General features: G+C 40.6%; 1 protein-coding gene across 2 annotated transcripts; it reads right to left on the minus strand.

The window, feature by feature from the left end:
- Positions 1 to 304: 304 nt before the first annotated feature.
- Positions 305 to 10798, minus strand: LOC149274481 (protein NDRG3-like). 2 transcript variants are annotated; one of them, XM_089505407.1, is made up of 15 exons: positions 10742 to 10798; positions 9294 to 9329; positions 7717 to 7822; positions 7089 to 7209; positions 6940 to 7002; positions 6083 to 6143; positions 5820 to 5906; positions 5058 to 5114; positions 4564 to 4667; positions 3973 to 4035; positions 3545 to 3596; positions 2731 to 2778; positions 2584 to 2619; positions 2126 to 2177; positions 305 to 477 (listed from the first exon to the last, which is right to left on the minus strand). In XM_089505407.1, the coding sequence occupies exons 1-15, from the start codon at positions 10796 to 10798 to the stop codon at positions 305 to 307; spliced, it is 1116 nt and encodes a 371-aa protein (XP_089361533.1). The 2 variants fall into 2 exon arrangements, with proteins under 2 accessions (XP_089361533.1, XP_089361534.1); XM_089505408.1 differs by lacking the exon at positions 9294 to 9329.
- Positions 10799 to 20099: the final 9301 nt, after the last annotated feature.

Genomic DNA, 20099 nt, shown 5'->3' on the forward strand with positions numbered 1-20099 from the left:
TATTATGAGTATAGGAAGAAAAGCAGAAAATGCAGAACAAAAGCCCTTCCCCCACACGTGGGCTCAGCACAGAATACTCGAATGACATCAATCTGATCATCGAAGACTGGAATCGCTACAAAACGTGTAAATCTTACAGAAAAGTTCTATGGAAAGTGTAGACTAAATAAAGTTAAATATACAGTATGGTCATGCACAAATCTACATTTCAACAAATGCTGTGGAATGAAAGGTTATTTTTTCCAGACGGGTGAAAGTTTAATATCTGGAAGGGTCCATTTGTTTAGCGGATCTGCGGAGAAGCTTAGCAGGATAGCTCCATCGTCTGGGGAGCCTCGTTTATCGTAGCCGCGCCGGCGGTGGTTTCCAGCTGGGTGTTGCTGGTGTGAGACCGGCTGCGCGGGACGTCGGAGGAGCCACAGCTCGAAGACGAGTGGGTGCGAGAACGGACCAGTCTTGTCATACCGGCGCTGGGCACTACAATAACATTAAGACAAACGGCTTAAAAAAAGTCATTAAAATAAATTAAAGGGGGGGGGGGGTGGAACGTAAGCTTGAGGGCAACAACTCATTGTATACCTAGTTACAAAATAGAAAAGCATGCTCATAAGTGCTTTTATACATGCAAAGACTAGGCAAACTATGTCCTTCTGAAAAGATGCATGCAAATTTTTTTTTAATAAAAAAGGGATATCCGGTAAAATGACTTATGATTTAATTTACTATTAACTTTGAAATAGGCTTCCAGGTATCCGTGCATGGGTCTTACATTTACTAAATTCGTCGGTTATTCCCTGACGCTGCATCTTCAGGATTATAACAGCAGGACTCATTTTAGATTCCGATACCTTATCGGGTCTCTCGCCATCTCCCCGCTTTAACAGCGTAGCGCGACAGAGAGCTTCTCTCCGAAGCGTTTAGTATATTCCTGTCCTTTGTTTTATCCCCAACACCCACACCTCGTAACCAATTCCCCGTGTCGGTCTCTGAATAGCGGAGCTCGGTAGGTAGTGCTTTCAATGTTAGGTAAAGCCAGATAATGCCTTTTACTATCCCAAAAGAGCAGCACACATGCGATAGACTGAATGCAGAATAATAATAATGAACAATAACACATTCTAGAACCAGATGAGATACACGCCATAACAGAAATGTAACAGCTTTCCAATCTGCGAGGAACGTTTGATGATGAAGCAGGGAAAGATGTTAAAATAGGTGACATTGTACCCAAAGGAAGCATGGCGACAGTCACAGCATAATGTGCATGATAGACATGCAAACACAAACCGGATTCTAATGCTCGAGCGATTTCAAGCGTGCCGGGACAATTCTTTTGTGTTGTAGCTTTTAAATGTTTGTAATACCTTGGAAAAACGTATCATAGTATACAATGCTAATAAGCGGGGGGAGATTCCATGGATTTGTACATAGAATAATTTCAGGCGTAGGCCAAACGGTCTGCTCCGAGCACGAAGACTAAAGCAAGCACTCTATGGCCGTTAAGGAAATTAAATTTCTTAATACCTCCAGTGCCAACATTCTAGATCAATTCATTAAAAGCTTAGCGGTCTTCCATTTTGTACAACTCGTGACACCTATTCATTAGAGATCGCTATAAAAATACAAAAAAACAGACCCACAAACACTCGTGGTAAGAGCATGCATGGATTCCATGCCCAATGATGAATAAGGAGACATGAAGAAGAAAAGCCACAAGACGTTTCGCACACAAACAGGACGACGACACCAGCCATGGAAGTAGATGAACATACAGGGATATTTACACGACATATAATCACTGGACGACAGGTACCTGATTCAGCACTAAGGTGGCTGAGCTGAACATACGGGACTGAGAGCACAGAGGAACAAAGGGAGAGGACATACGTAAAAAACACAAGTTAGTGAGTATAGAGCGAAAGGTCTCCACGACGCGCTGCTGCGTTACCCATTTATATATTCAGTCATTTAAGGAAAACGTACTATACAGGTTTATATGATAGAAGAAAAGCAGGGGTAGCCAGAGATAACCTGCTTAATGATACAAAAAAATGGAATAAAATGTTTCACGTCACTCAAAGAGTAGGTTTTTTTTGAGAGGGCCGCAACCGGACAGTTTACTTACTGTATCCCATCCCTTGGACAAAATACTTGAGGGCTTCTGCCAGCTTTCCAGGCTACAGAAAACAGGGAACGTAATATGCATTTTATTAAAACGGTGCATTTATCAGCTTCATCTCAAAGGATCATTGAATTGATTTAATGCATAAATTTAGCAATGTAATAATTAACCTCGATTAACCTGATTTTCCAATAATTTAATGTATTACTTTATTAGCTAGTTAAATGGATTAATGTTTTCACTAATGTATTTATAACTTCTTTACTAAATGCATCATTTACGGATATTTGGCAAATATTTAATGTATTGATCAATACGTTAAATATTAAAAAAAATATTACACAACTTTTGTCGCATACAATTTGTTAGAAGATTCTTATTGCGTTTTGTAGCACCATATTCTGCAGTGCTGGTCAATAGGAGAAATATAAAAACAAAATATAGCATAACGCTATACATACCTGAACGGCTTGTGGTAATCCACCGCAATCTGCCATCTGGGGGGGGGAAATAAAACGGGCAAGATTTTATAGAAAGGATTTAAAAGATGTTTATATCTTCTTCTGATAAAATATGTAAGATGTTGGGTTATGGTAACTGGAAATTACCTTTAACAAAGTCGTTCTTGTGGGGTCTAGTCTGGAATTGCACTCAACCTGGAGATTAGAAGGAAAATGCACATTATATACACACAGTTTTGATCAGGTTTCGGAATAGTAAAGTTTCAGTTGGGTGATAATAAATAATCCTCCAAATGCCTTTTCCCCCTTTCCCCATCCTCCTGCTAAATGCTGCGCTCAGCTGAACACCTTGCCGTGTTCAGCTGAACACCGTCCAGAACGCGTTATACTTCCCTCAAGCGACGGCTCGGCGTACGCCGCATGCAGGGGTCTATTCAGACCGCAACGCGTACATAAAATCAATGGCAGCGCTTTCCTGCCAACAAATGACTGCTTAAAGCAGCCAACGCAGCGGCAAGCATAGTTACACCACGGAGGAGGACGGCAGCAGAATTCACATTAAACATACCTGCATAGTACTTTAATAAGCATTTTCTATAGTGGGGTGTCAGGGACATTATATCCCTTTAAAACAAGAGCGTTCTCTCAGTGAAGTGGCATTCAGCGGCAAAAGTAGTATTTTCCCCCCGGGGTATGGCAGGCTTGGCATTCTGTAGGCTGCTGCTGAACAATCACCGGTGAGCGACAGCAAAACTGCCTGCATAGGTCGCTCTTTATCAGCACAATAGTAGTTCTGATAATAGCGCTTACACAAAATAGAGTCTTACAAATTACACATAACAGTCTTCTTCTAAATGCACCCAGGGACGTATTTATCAAGGCAAACTAATCTACATTAGACACAGAAAAGTGTGCATTTTACAGACAAAAGCTCCTGTCCATTGTAAGTATTGTAACATACCACAGCATCGACGGCAGGGGAATTGTCACCGACTACCAATAAGGCCGGACATCTGGAACAAAAAAAAAAAAAAACAAAAAAAAAAAAAAAAAGATTTCAGATGAAAGTTAAAAAGCAGTAGAATTAGTATCACCTTATCCCCTAACTATTGCTGTAATATACCATCACATGCTGCTTTAACGATGCTTCTAAACATGACAAAAAAAAAACGTGGGCTGAAAAACCCAAAAGCTATGATTTTGGCCTCCCATCGAGGGAAGGTTAAGACTCACAAATCCATAGGTGTTTCAGCCATCATAAACCACAGCATAGTCTTTAAAAAGACTAATCAGGCATCGCACACCTCCCCATCATGCCTGTGACTTTGTATATGCAATGTTATGTATACTAGTATCGTTTACACCTCGGCGTACTGAAAACGAGCATACTTAAGAGTACTTCCTGTGTCACCGGAACCGAAGACTGGTCTCTCGATCTCCAGATCTTTGCGGCTGAGGAGGGAGAAGCATTTTCGGTTTTAGGCTCATGAATATAGAGTGCCTGGTGAACATTGCTATCACGGCTGAAAAGCCAAAAGGCCGATTGCAACAGATTCCCCAAAGTCCCAGCAAGCCCTTTAATGACAGCATCATCTTTGTGAACGTAACAATATACTTAGCATTTAAAAACATACATAGCCAAATAAGCCTTTAGAATGAACCCCAAAAAGCAACTTAACCTCAAGCAGCTAGGAAAGAGTTTGAAAAGGCAAGAAGGGATCTGCCTCCTAAAACCATTCTCCTTTCCAATAGCTCGTTATAGCGCTGATGCCAGTCTCCTTACCAACACAGGTTAATGGGACCAGAAAACAACACACATCACATGTGTAGTTAGGGCTGTGAGCATTCTCAAGCAGTACACAACACCGCTCTTTGCATCAGAACACTGGTGATCCCTTCAAGGTTTTAGTGAATAGTTGGATCTTTGTCAGGTTACAGGAAGAAAAGGAAAAAAAAAAAAAACCCCCAAAAAACACATACCTGTTGTACGAGTTCACAAACAGTTGTAGGTTTTCTTGGTTAATGTCTTGCGCAATATGCAGTCTGTATGTTTGGATCAAATCCAGATTGGACTGTAGTTCATCCTAAATAAACACACATTTCAATAGTACTTAGCCGAAGGTCTTTATTACAAGAATCAACACTTCACGCAACTCTTAAATTTAAGGCAGTTGTGAGATTAAAAGATAGATACCATTGTTTCTAGAATGCTTAAAAAAAAAACTCATTAGTCATTCAAAGCACCTTAAAATAAAGGAGAAAAAAAAATATCCGCCATCATCGGCCTGCGGGGTACTGCCGGCCCGTCACGATGCGAGGTGTGGAAGGCATGACCTAAAGATGTATTTTCAATCTGGCTTTGCTATACCCACATTTATTTATGCCTCGGTGGACACGAGAACATTTATAGAAAGTTAAGAACACCGAAAGCGAGCGGGAAAAGACCCCATAACACCACAAACTCAATTACTCACGTAGCCAAAGAGGTGCGTAAGCACAGTGTCCACTACATTGGTTGTCCAACCAGAGAGCTAGAAAAAGATACATACAGCAAGTTACTACTAGAACAGATCGGAACTTTTATTTGGTGATGGGTGCTTCAAAGTCTCTATATTATATATATATATATATATATATATATATATATATATATATATATATATATATATATATATATATAAATAATATATCTACATACATACTAAGTGAATGTATACTAATGGAGGGAAGTATTTGAGTAATGCATTGCACATGGTGCCAATGGTCTTAGTCGCTTTATCATCTATACATCTGCTGACAAACCATTTTAGCACAAAATATTCTTTAAATTGAGGCTATAACATTAATTGATTAAAATGTACCACGTTAAGGGTTATAAAAAGGTTTGTTTTTTTCTTCAGCAATTAGAAAATAAACCCAGCCCTAATTTTTGACTGCCCCCCCCCATTTGATAATTTTATGTGCATGATGTCATGCTTTGAAGATTGCATTACATCGTTCAATACGTCTTTAAATGTTATGGCTCTGTACAAATCCTCTGGATATGAAATGGTACCGTCTTCTACGACATGGTGTGCGAGGAAAAATATATTGAAGTAGTGTGTGAACAGAAATGTGGCGTCCCCGTAATTTATTTTCCAGCATCGTTACTCTCTGGTCATTATTTGTACCTGGAACACAAATCAAAAATCACACACTTTTTTTTTTTTACAATTAGTCATTTTCTGTTATTGTACCTTAGTGGCTGCCCAGTCGATCCATCCTTTGGAGCACGGATCAACATTGATTAGTACCAGACCCTCGACCAAGTCTGGATAATTCAGCTGGAAAAGGGGGAGGAAAAATAAGTCATTTTTTGGTAGCACTGTTCGCCGAAGGTCATGAAATGTCCTTGAGACGCTTTCGACAAGTATTGCGGGGATCTTTTCGTCGATGTCATTTGGAGACATTTGGGTTTATTTAGTTAATAGACTATTTTATATTCAGGAAGAGAACTCACTGCAAACTTGGACAGCACGTAGGCACCGGCTCCAACACCAATTCCAATGATGCTTTTTATGCTGAAACAGAGCAGAGCGTTTCATTGTAAATAAGCACAATTAGTCACGTTATTTGTGTGGATGCATGACATCGTTCCAACGTCTACATACTTAGGAGCAAGATATTTCTTTCCTTATTTTAATAGACGGTGAGCTTGTGTTTTGCGTATTCACAAGACGTAGAAGGTAACTGCGACTTCATCATTAAACATGGCAAGCGTATTATACAATTATACCCAAAGGCGCTACCGTGGGTTACGTTTATGAAGAACAATGGGTTGCAAACTAGGATGTGGTCTTCATAAAAGCCCCCCCCCCCAGACATCACAAAAAGTGCCCATTGAGACAAAAATCTGTTTCAGTTTAACTTACTGCAATTATACAACCAACTTCGTTTATGAATATTAAAAATAAGTCATGAATATGAACGCAAAACTAAATGAATGGATTCTACCTCCTGCACTTCTGTTACTGTCAAAGAACGTCAGTTTGAGCTGTTATTTCTGACATAACATAAGTTAGGGAGTAAAACCAGAAGGGCGAGTAAAATATACTATATTATGATTATGCTTTGCTGAGAGGGCAACAACCTCGGACAGCAGACATGATAGAGGTTAATACAGTGAGGGGATTTAAACCTAAACCTATCCTAAATTTGAAGATGAAAGCAAAGTCTTTACATCAGGAAAATGGGCAGACTAGATGGACTGAACGGTTCTTTTAAATACCGTAATTATTTAATTGAAGAAAAATAAATCTATACACTTATGCATGGCACTGGAGTTTACAAGCCATTAAAACCTTGACAGGTACGTACCTTAAATGTGTTAAAACGGCAGACATCATTTCTGCCAGTTCGTCCATCGTAGGATATTGATACCTGTATGATAAAAGGGAAAAAAAATGAACCGATGTATACACTTCCCTCTCCTATCACTCAAGAGCATCAAAGACGTTCTAACTTACCCAGATGGAAATGACGGGGCTCCCTCCTGCTGCCCGGGGGCATCGACATGGCACACCGCAAAATGCTGCGTGATTTCATGCATATCTTCAAAGTTAAAGAACGTATTGAAGCAAGATTTGTCTGGGTAGGGAAAGGGAGAGAACAAATATCTTATATCTGTGTATGGAATAGTCTGTACCTGTATCCCACAAATGCTACGATTACATCAATATAGGCTTGCCAAGAAATTTCCCAGCATAGGCTACCCAACAAGCTCTCCGTTACGGTGGCATAGCTTTGTGACGGCACAGAGCTTGGAGAGACTGGAAGAAGAAACAGCCAGCCACCGTTCCCCTGCCAGAGAAAGAGGCTTTCATCCAAAGGCTGAATTGTCAAACCCAGAGAGTTCCCAGCTATCAATGCAAGTAGAGATTTTATATAGAATTCAACACAAGATTATTCAAAAGTATAGACTTTTACAGGTTGCAGGGTTGTGGCAGACAGTTGGGTTGCCATTCAACTATAACCAGATATCGTGGGTCATATATTTTTTGCATTAGTCGACCGCTTTTAATATGTATTTCCCAGCATTCTCTATCATCACAAGATCGCGTATCAGACAGCTTTACCAGAAAGGGAACTACTTACGGTTCAGACCAATGTCGTGGTAAGTGAGAATCACCGGTCTGTTCCCCTTTGGGTTTCCACGCATAGTGATGTGCAGGACGCCATGTGCAGTTTCAATATTGTGTTCCTGTAGTAAGTTATAAAGTAAATGAAAAGATTTAAAAAAATATTACAGACACGCTAATCATTCACTAACAGGTGGGGCTCACGAACAAAACACTACACAAATACCTATACTACAAAACACAGGTGTGGACCTGTAAAATCTCTAGACTGAAATTCAATCCAAATAAATTATCCGTTTTTGCCCATTTACTTAAGGGCTAAAGAATAGCGCAGGCTGCCTTCTACATCTACAACAAGGCGCATCATCTACTCCATGAATAACCCCATGCAGACGTAGTAATGGGAATGGAACACCACGCAGTTACTTTACTATCCATAAGGAGCTCAGATATGCTATAGTTGAAGGCATTACATGTAGACCATAATACAACGGAAAACCCAACTGGCAGGGTACAAAGTATCTTAAATAAAATACCAAAAGAGGTGTATGGTGTATATACACCAATAGATTGCTGTATGTGAAACGCTGACCCCAACAGCACTCTCCACTGCGTGTCAACGTTTCAAACCGATATACAGTCGGTGACGCAGAATCACTGAAATATTTCAGTATTTGTGCACCACTGATTATATTTGTTAACAAAAACGGTCACCCAGTTCCGAATAAGATCTCCAGAATAATGATCTAAAGATTTATAAACCCCCCCCCCCAAAAAAAGACAACATCTTGCAGTCGGAACACACGCACAACAATCAAAAACAGAAAAACAAAAAACAAACAAAAACAAATTCTAAATATAAACGCGTTGTAAGATATTGTCTTCTAATAGGATGCTGTTAAGTTGGCAGGAATTCTGCAGATTACATTTATATATCGCCAGCAGATTCCACACGGAAAGAAACCTCGGTAATTGTCAGACAATAGATTAGAATTCTAAACTACAAAGAGAATGAAAAAAACACAATTTACCCAGGATATTAGAGAAAAAGTTATGCGATCGACAAACAAGGAATCCATTAAGAATAATCAACACCACAAAGAAAACCGACCATTGACTGCTAACAAAAACAAGGTAGTAAACAAGGTAGTAAACAAGCTAATCCGGATCAGTCTCACTAATGGGATTAGAAAGGGCGAGCGGTCAGAAGAAATAACAGATACATCAACTGTATGGAGCCTTAGAAACAGGCAAAAAAGGGTAAACAGGTCAACAGCATTTTAATAAAGGTGTCGCAATCACGGCTAATAGTCTCAAAGTAATATTTAAATATTACGTCAAAGGGCTTGTGGTTTTTTTAGCCATTATTTCCACTATTAATTTGATGAGTTACAGTTCCTAAAGCAGGTGGAAGAAGAGGCTCTGCGTAGGAAGCTATAACGTCCACGGATTAATAAATAAAGCGATAGATTATCTTTTCCAATTAGCAGGACTGCTTTCGCGAGAAATAAAAACATAAAAAACATTTAAGGATTATTTTCCCTTGTCATTGTCTGCCAGGGAGTCACATGCAATAAAGTAAACGATCATTACCTGCCCATCAAAGTCTTCAAAGCTTTGACCAGTACTCTAAAGAGAAATAAAAAAATAGAAAAAAAAGCATTTTATTTACGTTTAAAAACATGAAACGTTAAAAAAAATGGCAGATTACATAAAGATACAGAAGAATACTGCAGCTACAGCCATGTTAATAGTTAAAAAAAAAAAGGTTGGATCCGGCATCTGCTTCTGGTGTTATTTTTACGCTTCTTTTAATTTAATGGGTTGAAGAGACACCTTCTTGGCTCGTGTTCTTATGGCGCAGACGTCTTTGCACCGAACAATCAACTCGTTCTAAGTGATAATATATGCATTTAGCTATTTAAATTGCTTTTCAAAACCTGCCCCAGTTTCCATTATCGCTGCAGAAGTATCCGTGCTCAATGGGAAATTTAGAGAAGACCTTATGGTCGGGTTTTAAATCTTCAGTATAATCTTGTGCTAAAAAAAAGGCTCAGTCACCTCTGCAGCATGAATACAGAACATCCAGAACTACATATTAAAAGGCGAGTCACCTTTAGGAGAAGCTGCAGCCCTACAGCTGCAGTGCACAGCCTTCTCCACGGCCACATTTTGTTCACGTTACTTTGGCAGCAAAGCACTCGCACTCAAACCATTTCCGGCATAGTCACCACACTGAGCTAATGCTTTATGGCAATGCTAATGAAGTCCCTTCCTACGTAGACTTTCACTATCCTGGGTGTCTGACTGAGTGATTAATAAATTGTTGTATTGCTCCCCTGGGCAGAATGATAAGGAGTCAGGGGGCTTGTGTACTGGATTGGGCTATGATAAAAGAGCAAGAACACACATAAAAGGCCATTGTGTAGCTGCCTGAAAACAAAACAAAAAAAACAAAAAACCACTAAATAAATGGTGGGAATTCCCACCGAGAAATGTGAAAAACAGCAAGCAGCGCAGAGCTTTCATCAGCAGGTTCAGCCAGACACCATCTCTGCTGGGAGTCTGCCTTGGACACGAGGTACTGCCTGTACCGTTCTGTTCTGTTCTGTTCCCACCACATGCTGGCTCACTAAATAATCACCTCCGGAAAGGAATAAAGATCACAAACCAATACTAAACCCAGCCTTCAAAGTATTTTTACTCCGTTCCCAAAATATGTTTTTTTGTTTTTTTTTAGGGTCAAGAAAAGTATGGGATCAAAATTGAAAATAGACTATAAAATTGTATAGCTCGCAAACTAGGAGCGTTTAAGACATCTTCATATGAGATGATCTATTCTCACTTAAAATGCACGGTCCTATACGGCGGTATTACAGACGCCTGAATTATATTGCGTAGGCTCAAGCTGGCTTCAGTAGAGAACTTGCTGGCACCGAAGACTTGGACAAGGGTCAGCAAAGCCGAGGATCTCAGCAGCTCTGCATAGCAATCAGGCCGGGGGCTGCTCATCAAGTTACATCCTCGGCAACGAGCCTTACCTTATTGTTGAGAAGAGGCTTTATTTCCGTAAGTTGGACATCTTGCAGCTCGTCCATTTTTTAAAAGGCGGCGAATAACGCAGGGCTGGAATACTGTTACAGAGAAGAGAAGGAAAAGAAAAGTATAGAAAAGGCACTGTAAGTCACGAGATTCATTACAAGAGCCAGGACGCGTTAAAGATGCTGTTCCACCAGCACTGCTGAACTTAACACATCGGTAACTAAATGCTGTATTGGAAACACCGTCCTAGCGGCGTTCCCACAAAGAATTACATCAGGTACCAACGACAGACATCAGAGGAAAGCATATAATATCTGATTAAAGGGGGAAGTTCCACGGAAAAGGAGAATTGAACATAAAACACAGTAATTTCATTTTGTTCCCAATAAACTTTGTCAGGAGTTCCGCCATCTTTGCCCAATCTCTTTGTATCTTGTCATACATCACAGCCACTTGAAATGGAATTCCATGGGATGGCATACGGAGTGTGTGTGCGTGTGTGTGTGTGTGTGTGTGTGTGTGTGTGTGTGTGTGTGTGTCGGTCAAAGGGTATGGTATCCTCGTTAGTGCGTGTGTCTGTGCCTGTTAGCAGCAAAGGGCACAGGGTATGGTATCCTTACTCATTAGTACGAGCGTTTGATCCATAGTGCATATCACGAAGGTGTTAGACTATGCCCGATCCATGCGCAACATCCTAAACACAAAATAAGGATCACCAATTGGTTATTATCATACTAGAACCGTGCGCTGTACAGAACAGAGCGTATAGATTCACTTTGTAGCTTAATACTTAACTGTAAAAACCTATAGGGCACCAAATCCCCAAGGATGGGGGAGGAACGGACATTCATGAATAATTAGTATCACCTTCACCAGAAAGCCAAGGACAGTCATAGCAAAACGCAAAGTAACTCAATAAAAAACCCTCAAGAGACTAAAGAATGCATATTAACTACACATAAAACACGCTATACCCCCTATACGTTACTATACAGGATTATCAGCACTACGGGTGAAAGCCGGACAAGAAAACCGCAATAATTAAAGAATGAAAAATGAGATTTCCGCTTAATATAATACAGCCGTGGCGTTTACAAGCGGCGCGCTACCATATCTCCCGAGAAAGCGGCGACAGCACGAGCACCCTAAATTTGGTATCAAATAACGACAACACCTGGGGGAGAAGACTCTGGCATTTAAAGGGGTAAACGAGCATGGCTTTTTTTTTTTTTTTATGCAATATACATTTCATATACAAGACGCCCCACACGCCAAAAAAATGCACAGAACGAGCCGGCGAGTTCAACGATAGCCGAAGCCCCTTTTCGGTGAAATCAGAAGAGCCTTTTGTTGGGAAGATCGCTTGTTCAGGTATCCGGCGGCTGCCAGGTGTGTTTAACAGACTAGCATTGTAATGGCATCGCCAGGCTGCAAGCGGGCAAGCAGCCGCTAATGCGAAATGCCACAAAGCATATGATGCCAACGCCTGCGCGCTCGCAAAAAACAGGGAGCAGCACACTGATTAAGAAAAAAACCCGTGACTGCTCCTTTAAGGCTCACTACCTCTAGCAAATGATTAAGCAGCTTCTCATCGAATGAGTCAGGAGACTATAAGGTTAATGTTTTAACTCGCAGGTCTAGAGGTGCTGTATCTCACAGAGAGGTCATATAAAGTCAGCCGCCATCTTTATGTTCCACTTCTGCCATAAGGACTTCTACAATGTACAAACGGGGGGGGAGGGGCAAACGAAGATTCAGTGGGTGCATTCGTCAGCACAGGGGGCATATACCATGGATAAGGCATAAGGGGAACAATCCTAACACCTCTCCTATCACTCAAAAATATGAAAACAAATGATTAGATGTAAGCGTGTGCGGCGTCAACAGGAATAAAGGGGCAGAAAGCCAGAAGGGGGGAAAAAAAGAGCGAAAAACAAACAAACAAACAAAACCATAAGGTCAACAATAGATAAAAAAAACTTGCATGGGGGGGGGGTTTATATTTTTCTCTCTCCATTGTATTATATACTGAAATATTAATCCACATAAACATTAAGAGCAACCAGTCAATTGCCAGAAAACGGGAGGCGACCCACGCCGTATCATAACCGGTCGCTGTGAAGTCAGCGGCGATTACGTTCTGGCAGAACACCGAAATCACGGGACATCATTCAACAAAACGAAGCAACTCCATTCCTTCTGATAAGAGAAACATTTTAAGAGTGCCCTGTGCTCCATCTACGACACCCATGTAGCGAGATGTCAGACCAGAAGATCAACACAATCCTGACAATAAATAAGCACAGACAATAAGCCTCGGCTGTATTTTTCCCCTCTTATTTTTTTTATGGGAGTCCCGCACCACGAAACAATCTCTTAAACCAACATAGGCCTCCGGTTAAATGTGGCTATGAAAGCCGCTCGCAGGCAGCATAAGAGAGGAAGCTGCAGCGCGGGATCGGGGTGGAACCAACTGGCTTTTTCTAGCCGGCTGTTTGTGTAGAACATTCGACTACCGACTGAACGTCTGGATAAAAGTCACCGCACAGCGCCAGCATTTTATTTTAGGTAGATGCAGAAATGAAATCGCCCCTAATGGGTCACCGTGACGGCTCAGACGGGCAAGCAGCGCATTTCCCCCAAACCACTGAAAATGCCGTGGCTTCACAGAGCTTATTTCATTCAAAATATTTTGTGACCATCTATTCTAGCTGAAGCACCATTCCGCATCTGTTCTTGGTGGGCATCTTATTCTCTTTGTTTGGCATTTCACCCTTTGGGGGGGGGGGATCACCTCAAGTGTAAAGGTGAGCCCAGAATTTGAGAGAATATACTCTGCTTATTCGTGTACCCCCATTGTTTTAGTCCGTAACACTTTTACGTGGGTTTATCAAATTAGTATGAAACACAAGAATAAAGCACTACGAGCACTTTAATTATTCCTATCATCCCTAACGGCTGTCCTCCCGTAGCAGCGTCGTGAGTAGCGTAAAGGAAGAGGGCTTCGGAGCGGAGTCTTCCCAATAAGTATAACGTTGACGCTTTCTAGAAGGGTTTGGATGGACTGTCAGGCCCCCTGGTTCTGTCCCCGTCAGCTAGAAGGACCATCAGCCTGTTTAGTAGGCCATCGTACAAGCGTGGCAGATGCGGATCTTGGCAGGATTTAATCCCCTACGCTACCGTTATAATAAAAAGCAGCGGCAGCACACAAGCCCCCGACGCACACGAGCAGCAGACCGGATGCAGAAGCCACCGGGGAAGGTAAACGAGCAGCGATCATCCTCAGCGAGACGCTGCTCATTTTCCTGACAGATGGGGGGGGGGGGGGGGGGTCACGGGTCCAGGAAAAGGTGAGAGGAAAAAAAGTCACGGCTTTATGACTGATCTACAAAGTATGGATTTGGCAGCCTTATTGAGTTGAATATTGTGCGATACACAACACAGCATCACAATCAGCAGGTTATTGCGCAATTTATACTACCATCATCATCATTGGAGCCTCAGACATATCGCAGAAACATAATCCGTGCAACAATCTCATTCCTTTCTTTGCTTTTAAAGTTTGCTGCCCCCTATATTCTGAAAACTATGGTGACATTCTCCATGCCTAATTACACCTATATATAAATACACACACACATATATATATATACACCCCCCAAATATATAAATACACACACACATATATATATATACACCCCCCAAATATATAAATACACACTCACATATATATATATATATATATATATATATATATATATATATATATATATATATATACACACCCCCCAATATATAAATACACACATATATATATACACCCCCCAACATATATAAATACACACACACATATATATATATACACCCCCCAACATATAAATACACACACATATATATATACACCCCCCAATATATACACACTCACATATATATACACATATACACCCCCCCAATATATAAATACACACACACATATATACCGCCCAATATATAAATACATATATATATATATACATACACCCCCATATATATCCCGCCGCCACAAATCTATCAATCCGCTATCCCCTACTCTCAGTAGACATCGCCCCGATTTATACAGCATTTATTCTCTGCACCGACACGGGTTATCCGCCGGCTGTCACCGGGCCGGGAGCAGCAGGGATGATAACCTCACAGATCAGATAGAGATTGCGCAAACGCTGCGATCAATAACACAGCTTATCGCCTCGCCCGCACACAGCGATCACACACTATGTATACACATATATATAACGGCTGGACCCCCCACCACTAAATACCGCTTGCTCTTAGCAGACAGCGCATGTACACAAACACTGCGCGCACACACATCTCAATCTCGCATTGTAAATACGCACCATGCAAAGACTACACGCACCGGCAAGCCCGATTTCACTCCCACCCACCATGCCCGTGGCTCCACCCGGTACTGCGGGGCCCCAACAACAAACCCTCTTAGTAATAACACACCAATGCTCGCTCCGGATAGTTCGCGGGTGACACCTGCACCGATACGAGGCCTTATTGCGAGAAGCAGCGGTCAATGCGACGTATCCGTCTCCCGTGCGCACCGTTCTCAAGCACAGCGACCAAAAGCTGAGAGAACATGGAACCACAGAGAAACGCAGCGCCTCCCTCCCTGATTGCTTAAATTGAAAAGCAACGAGGACGCTTATTGGACACTCGTGACAGCTCGGCAGAGCTTAGAGAAGAAAGCGCCGATTGGCCGTTCGGACTCTCTAGTCATTTCCATGTGCTGGTACTGTCAAAAGGCGCATTATACTGTAGAGAAGGGAGAAGGGCAAGGCGTGCGTATGCAGCAGGGTGTGTGACTGGACGCTGACCTTACATTATCACACCGGGAAAAACAATGTCATGTGTTCTCGTTGCATGGGGCAATATGGCGCACTGCCATATTTACCAACATCCAGAAACACTTTGCAGCACAGCTATGTATTATGGACTTGAGCATTTGCCACACCCAGTCCGAAGCTCCACCCACTTTGCCCTCCATACATAATATAGCCCCGCCTAGTCATTATGGCGCAGATTATATCACCAAATTCCCACTGGCACCACCACACGTTGTGTAGATACATTTGCAGCGCAGCATCTATGTCAGACTGGTGGGTTTTATCACCATTACTGAGGTAATATTGAATAAGAAGGACATTAATAATATTAGAGATGCAGAGAATGAAAAAACAATAGTTATTATTATTATTTATTGTTTTATACAGTGCCATCATATTCCGTAGCGCTGTACAATGGGTGGACAGGACATAACTAGTAGTATGTAACATAACAAATTGACTAACGGAGACAACAGGTGAGGAGGGCACGGCTCAGACGAGCTTACTAGTTAATCAAGTTTCCGGAAACCCAGTCCTATATTCACATGTTGTGCTGGTCAGGGCCTGAGCCAGGGTTTTACATGAGCTTAATGGGGCATAAAGGACGATGGGGCCGTTAAGTAACCTTTGGCACTCTAAAGGTTGTGTACTACAATCCCCATTATGCACTGATGAGACTGGGCCAGTCTTCAGGGCCATGCTGAGGCAGCTGGATCTCCACAACCAACCCTGCTAATCGGGCGCCTGCTGAGCAGGGCTGCCTCAGCGTGGCCCTGAATTAATGTCGAACACCGAGATATGACATCATACCCTTGCGCTCTGCATCAATAGCTGGCGCATAGTGAAATGACAGACCTCACATTCCCACCACAGGATGGAGGATGATGGAAGATGAGAAAGGTAGGAATGGGGAGAAAGGGGTGCAATAGTTGTGTGTGTATGGGCAGTGTGTGTGTGCAGTGCGTGTGTGTGTGTGCAGTGCATGTGTGTATGGGCAGGTATGTGTAAGAGCAGTGTAGGTGTAGCTGGTGTATATGTGTGTAAAGGAAGGGGTGTGTGAGGACAGTGTATGTGTATATGTGTGTGTATGGGCAGGTGTGTGTGTAAAGGCAGTGTCTATGGGCAGTTGTGTGCTTAAGGCCAATGTATGTATATATGTATGTGTGTGTAAAGGCAGTGTGTGTGGGCAGTCATGTGTAATGGCAGTGTATGTGTGTGTTTATGGGCAGGCGTTTGTAAACGGCAGTGTGTATGGGCTGTCATGTGTAAGGGCAGTGTATGTGTATATGTGTGTTTATGGGCAGGTGTGTGTAAGGGCAGGGTATGTGTGTTTATGGGCAGGTATGTGTGAAGGCAATGTATAGGTGCAGTGTAAATTAAAAAAAACTCTGTAAAGAAAAAATAACAGGGCAGCACAATATTAAATTCTTGCCTCTGGCTGTTCACCAGGCTCTGTCTCTGCACTTGTAAACTATAAAGAAAAGCTTTCAAGAGATTCCCCTCTCTTTCCCAGGTCTGAAGCAATACCTGAGGTAGAGAGGAACTTAGTAAACTATTTTTTCCAATTTGTGAGGGAGAAGTTGTTCCTAAATCATAAATATGGTTGTTCCATTTTGATCTTCCAGTAAAATCAAAATCTGGCTCTCTGCTAGCTATTAACATTCTGCTAGCGATAAAAATCTGCTTAGCAAGATCTTGGCTAAAGGCTGAGCCTCCATCATGGACTGAGATAATCGATCAAATTCAGTACTAATGCGACATGGAAAGTTATTTCTTTTTAATGGCCTTGAATGTTGTTCTCTTTGACAATATTTGGCGCCCATGGCATCCATATGTAGAAACTACCAAAATGACTAGCTCAGGTCAGTTGCCTAAATGATTTGAACCTTTTTTGTCCAATTTCTCTCTGTCCCTTTTCTCCAGGGTATATACCTCTATGTCTTGAATGGTGTGCGTACTTTTGATAGCATAATATGTTGTCTAACAGTAACAGTTGGGTTTTCTTGATATATTCATAAGACGTATTGATGTCTTTGTAACTGAATTATATGCTCTTACGGTACTGTAGTCAATTTACGTATGCTCTTTGTATATTTAGTTTTTGTATATATTATACCTGAATGAATTATATAGAAATTATAATCAAGAAATCTAATATGAAATGTTTAGGATTTTAGGATAATACAATGATATCACTTTGATGTCACACTCAAAAGATCTAAAAGAGATTCCAAACATCTTATATTACATGTTTAAGATCTTCAAAGATAGTTTTTTAGATTTCATTATGATATCATAATGACAATAAAATGATAAAAGTAAGATAGCACAATCGAAAGATATTTTAAAGATTCCAAAAATCTAATATGACATGTTTAGTTTCTTTAAATATGTTTTGTTGATTCCATTATGATGTCATAATGTTAATGCAAAGACAGCACCATGATATCACAATGGAAAGAACCATTGTAATTTAAAGGATTATCTGGACACAATGATGCTGTGGTAATCATGTCATGATGAAGGCATATTGCCAAGTTGATATCATAATGAAACAACCAAAACAAGATTTGTAAAGATCTTTTACATCATATGAAAGATCTTTTAAGACGTTTTGAAAACGCCATGACAATGTAGTAATAATATCATGATGAAGTCATAAAAGATTAGAATAAGTCAAACATAGTATAATTTTTTTTAACATCTTTTAAGATGTTTTTAGGACCCTGTAATGATGTGGTAATAATAAGGATGTCATAATGAAAAGAGCAAGACAAAATGAATGATGCCATGATGAAAAGATAAAATTAGATTATAAAGATCACCATATTTAAGAATATGTTTTTAATTATGTCATTAAAGATAAAACAAGATTAAGAAAGATAATTTAAAGTATGCCCAAGATGTTTTCATGATCTCTTATTAGTTAAACTCACTACTGATAGTAACTTGCCAAAGGTTCCTTGATATGTGAAGGTCATGCGAATAGTCCTAATAAACACCCTGTAATCTCTAACCACATACTCAAAACCCCTGTTACCTACTCACTGGTCCACCATCTGGGTAGGACTCCCGCCGGTGCCATTAGGTTTGCGGTCCCTACCGATCGGGGAGCCCATCATCCGGTGGTCCCACGACACTCGAGGGATCCTCCTCCAGCCACTTCCACTGACGGGTCCAGCTCCTCTCCTGCTGCTTATCTGGCGCACCAAAATGGAGAATGGAGAACTATTCTTTTTTACATATTGTGATATAATATGATATGATGATGATGGCATCATCAGGGCACCCTTGAGTCATTAGGACATCATCAGGGGATCATCAAAACATTTACAAGATCTTTTATATGATGTAAAAATATTTTTTTGAATCTTCTTTTGAGCTTTCCTTTAGGAGATCACTATGATATAATGACTATGTCATTACAGAATAACTGAGGGGAGGTCATTAAAAACATTTTAACCCCTTCATTCCTGGGGTATTTACAACCAAAGGACCAAATATCTTTTTTGTCATTTTTACTATGTTTGTGAAAGCATGATTCCATTTTCCAAATTTAATGAACCCACACAAATGATACATCATTTTGTTCAGGAGTAGTAGTGCCTTCTATATTAAAATAATAAAATACATAAAACATATTAATTATTAGTGGCAATAGACAAAAATAATGCTAAACTAGAAAAAAAATCAAATTTTTGTAATCTTACTTACATTTTCTTCTATACTCTAAGCCCCACAGCTGAACAATGACCCAATTTATGTTCAGCAACATCTCCCGATTACAGTCATATCCCACATACATATTGTTTTATGTTCCAGAGGGCTACATCCAAGCTTTACACATTACCCTTTATTACATCTTCTTAATCCTATTGATTTAAGGGTAGTGAATATTAATGTATACATTTTTTTACTCATAGTGGAAGGGGCACTTTTTTAGAAAAAAAATAAATATTATTTAATGATAATGGGTTTTTTTTGTTTGTTTTTGTACTGTTCCCAGTGCAATGTGGCTTAAAATCCTTGTGGGGATCTCTCATACATTTTTTATGCTTTGTCTTGGTGACATCACTAGGCTTCCAATTTGACATTTATTTATTTATTTATTAAATTGTTTTCTCTTATTTATTTATTTTTTTGGAAGAGGAGAAATTATTTTTTCCATCTCCTCCTCCTGTTCTGTTTGTGCTGGTTACAATGCCAGCCAGCAGGGGGAGCAAGAGAGCCCAACATCAAAATCCCCATCAAACCATGTATTTTTAAACACTAGACACCCCAGGGTATTTTAAATGCTGGTATTTTAACACTTTCTGTGGCAAAATATTTTGGGTAGATACAGTGCCAATTGTTGGATGTGTTTGTGTGTGTCAGGGTTCTGCACAGTGTTGGATGTGTGTGTCAGGGTTCTGCACAGTATTGGATGTGTTTGTGTGAGTGATGGATGTGTCTGTGTGTGTCAGGGTTCAGCACAGTGTTGGATGTG

The sequence above is a fragment of the Sceloporus occidentalis genome, unplaced genomic scaffold (genome assembly GCF_023333645.1).
Source record: "Sceloporus occidentalis isolate IW3139 unplaced genomic scaffold, rSceOcc1.0.p SCAF_328, whole genome shotgun sequence".
Classification (NCBI taxonomy): domain Eukaryota; kingdom Metazoa; phylum Chordata; class Lepidosauria; order Squamata; family Phrynosomatidae; genus Sceloporus; species Sceloporus occidentalis.

What these genes read in the sequence shown, in the direction of transcription:
- LOC149274481 (XM_089505407.1), bottom strand. Translation starts at nt 10,798, where the DNA reads ATGGACGAGCTGCAAGATGTCCAACTTACGGAAATAAAGCCTCTTCTC. An exon ending in TCGACTGGGCAGCCACTAAG is followed by an intron (nt 5,115 to 5,819) that starts GTACAATAACAG and finishes ATCTTTTTCTAG; the next exon opens with CTCTCTGGTTGGACAACCAA. An exon ending in GACACAGGAAGTACTCTTAA is followed by an intron (nt 3,597 to 3,972) that starts GTATGCTCGTTT and finishes TTTTTGTTCCAG; the next exon opens with ATGTCCGGCCTTATTGGTAG.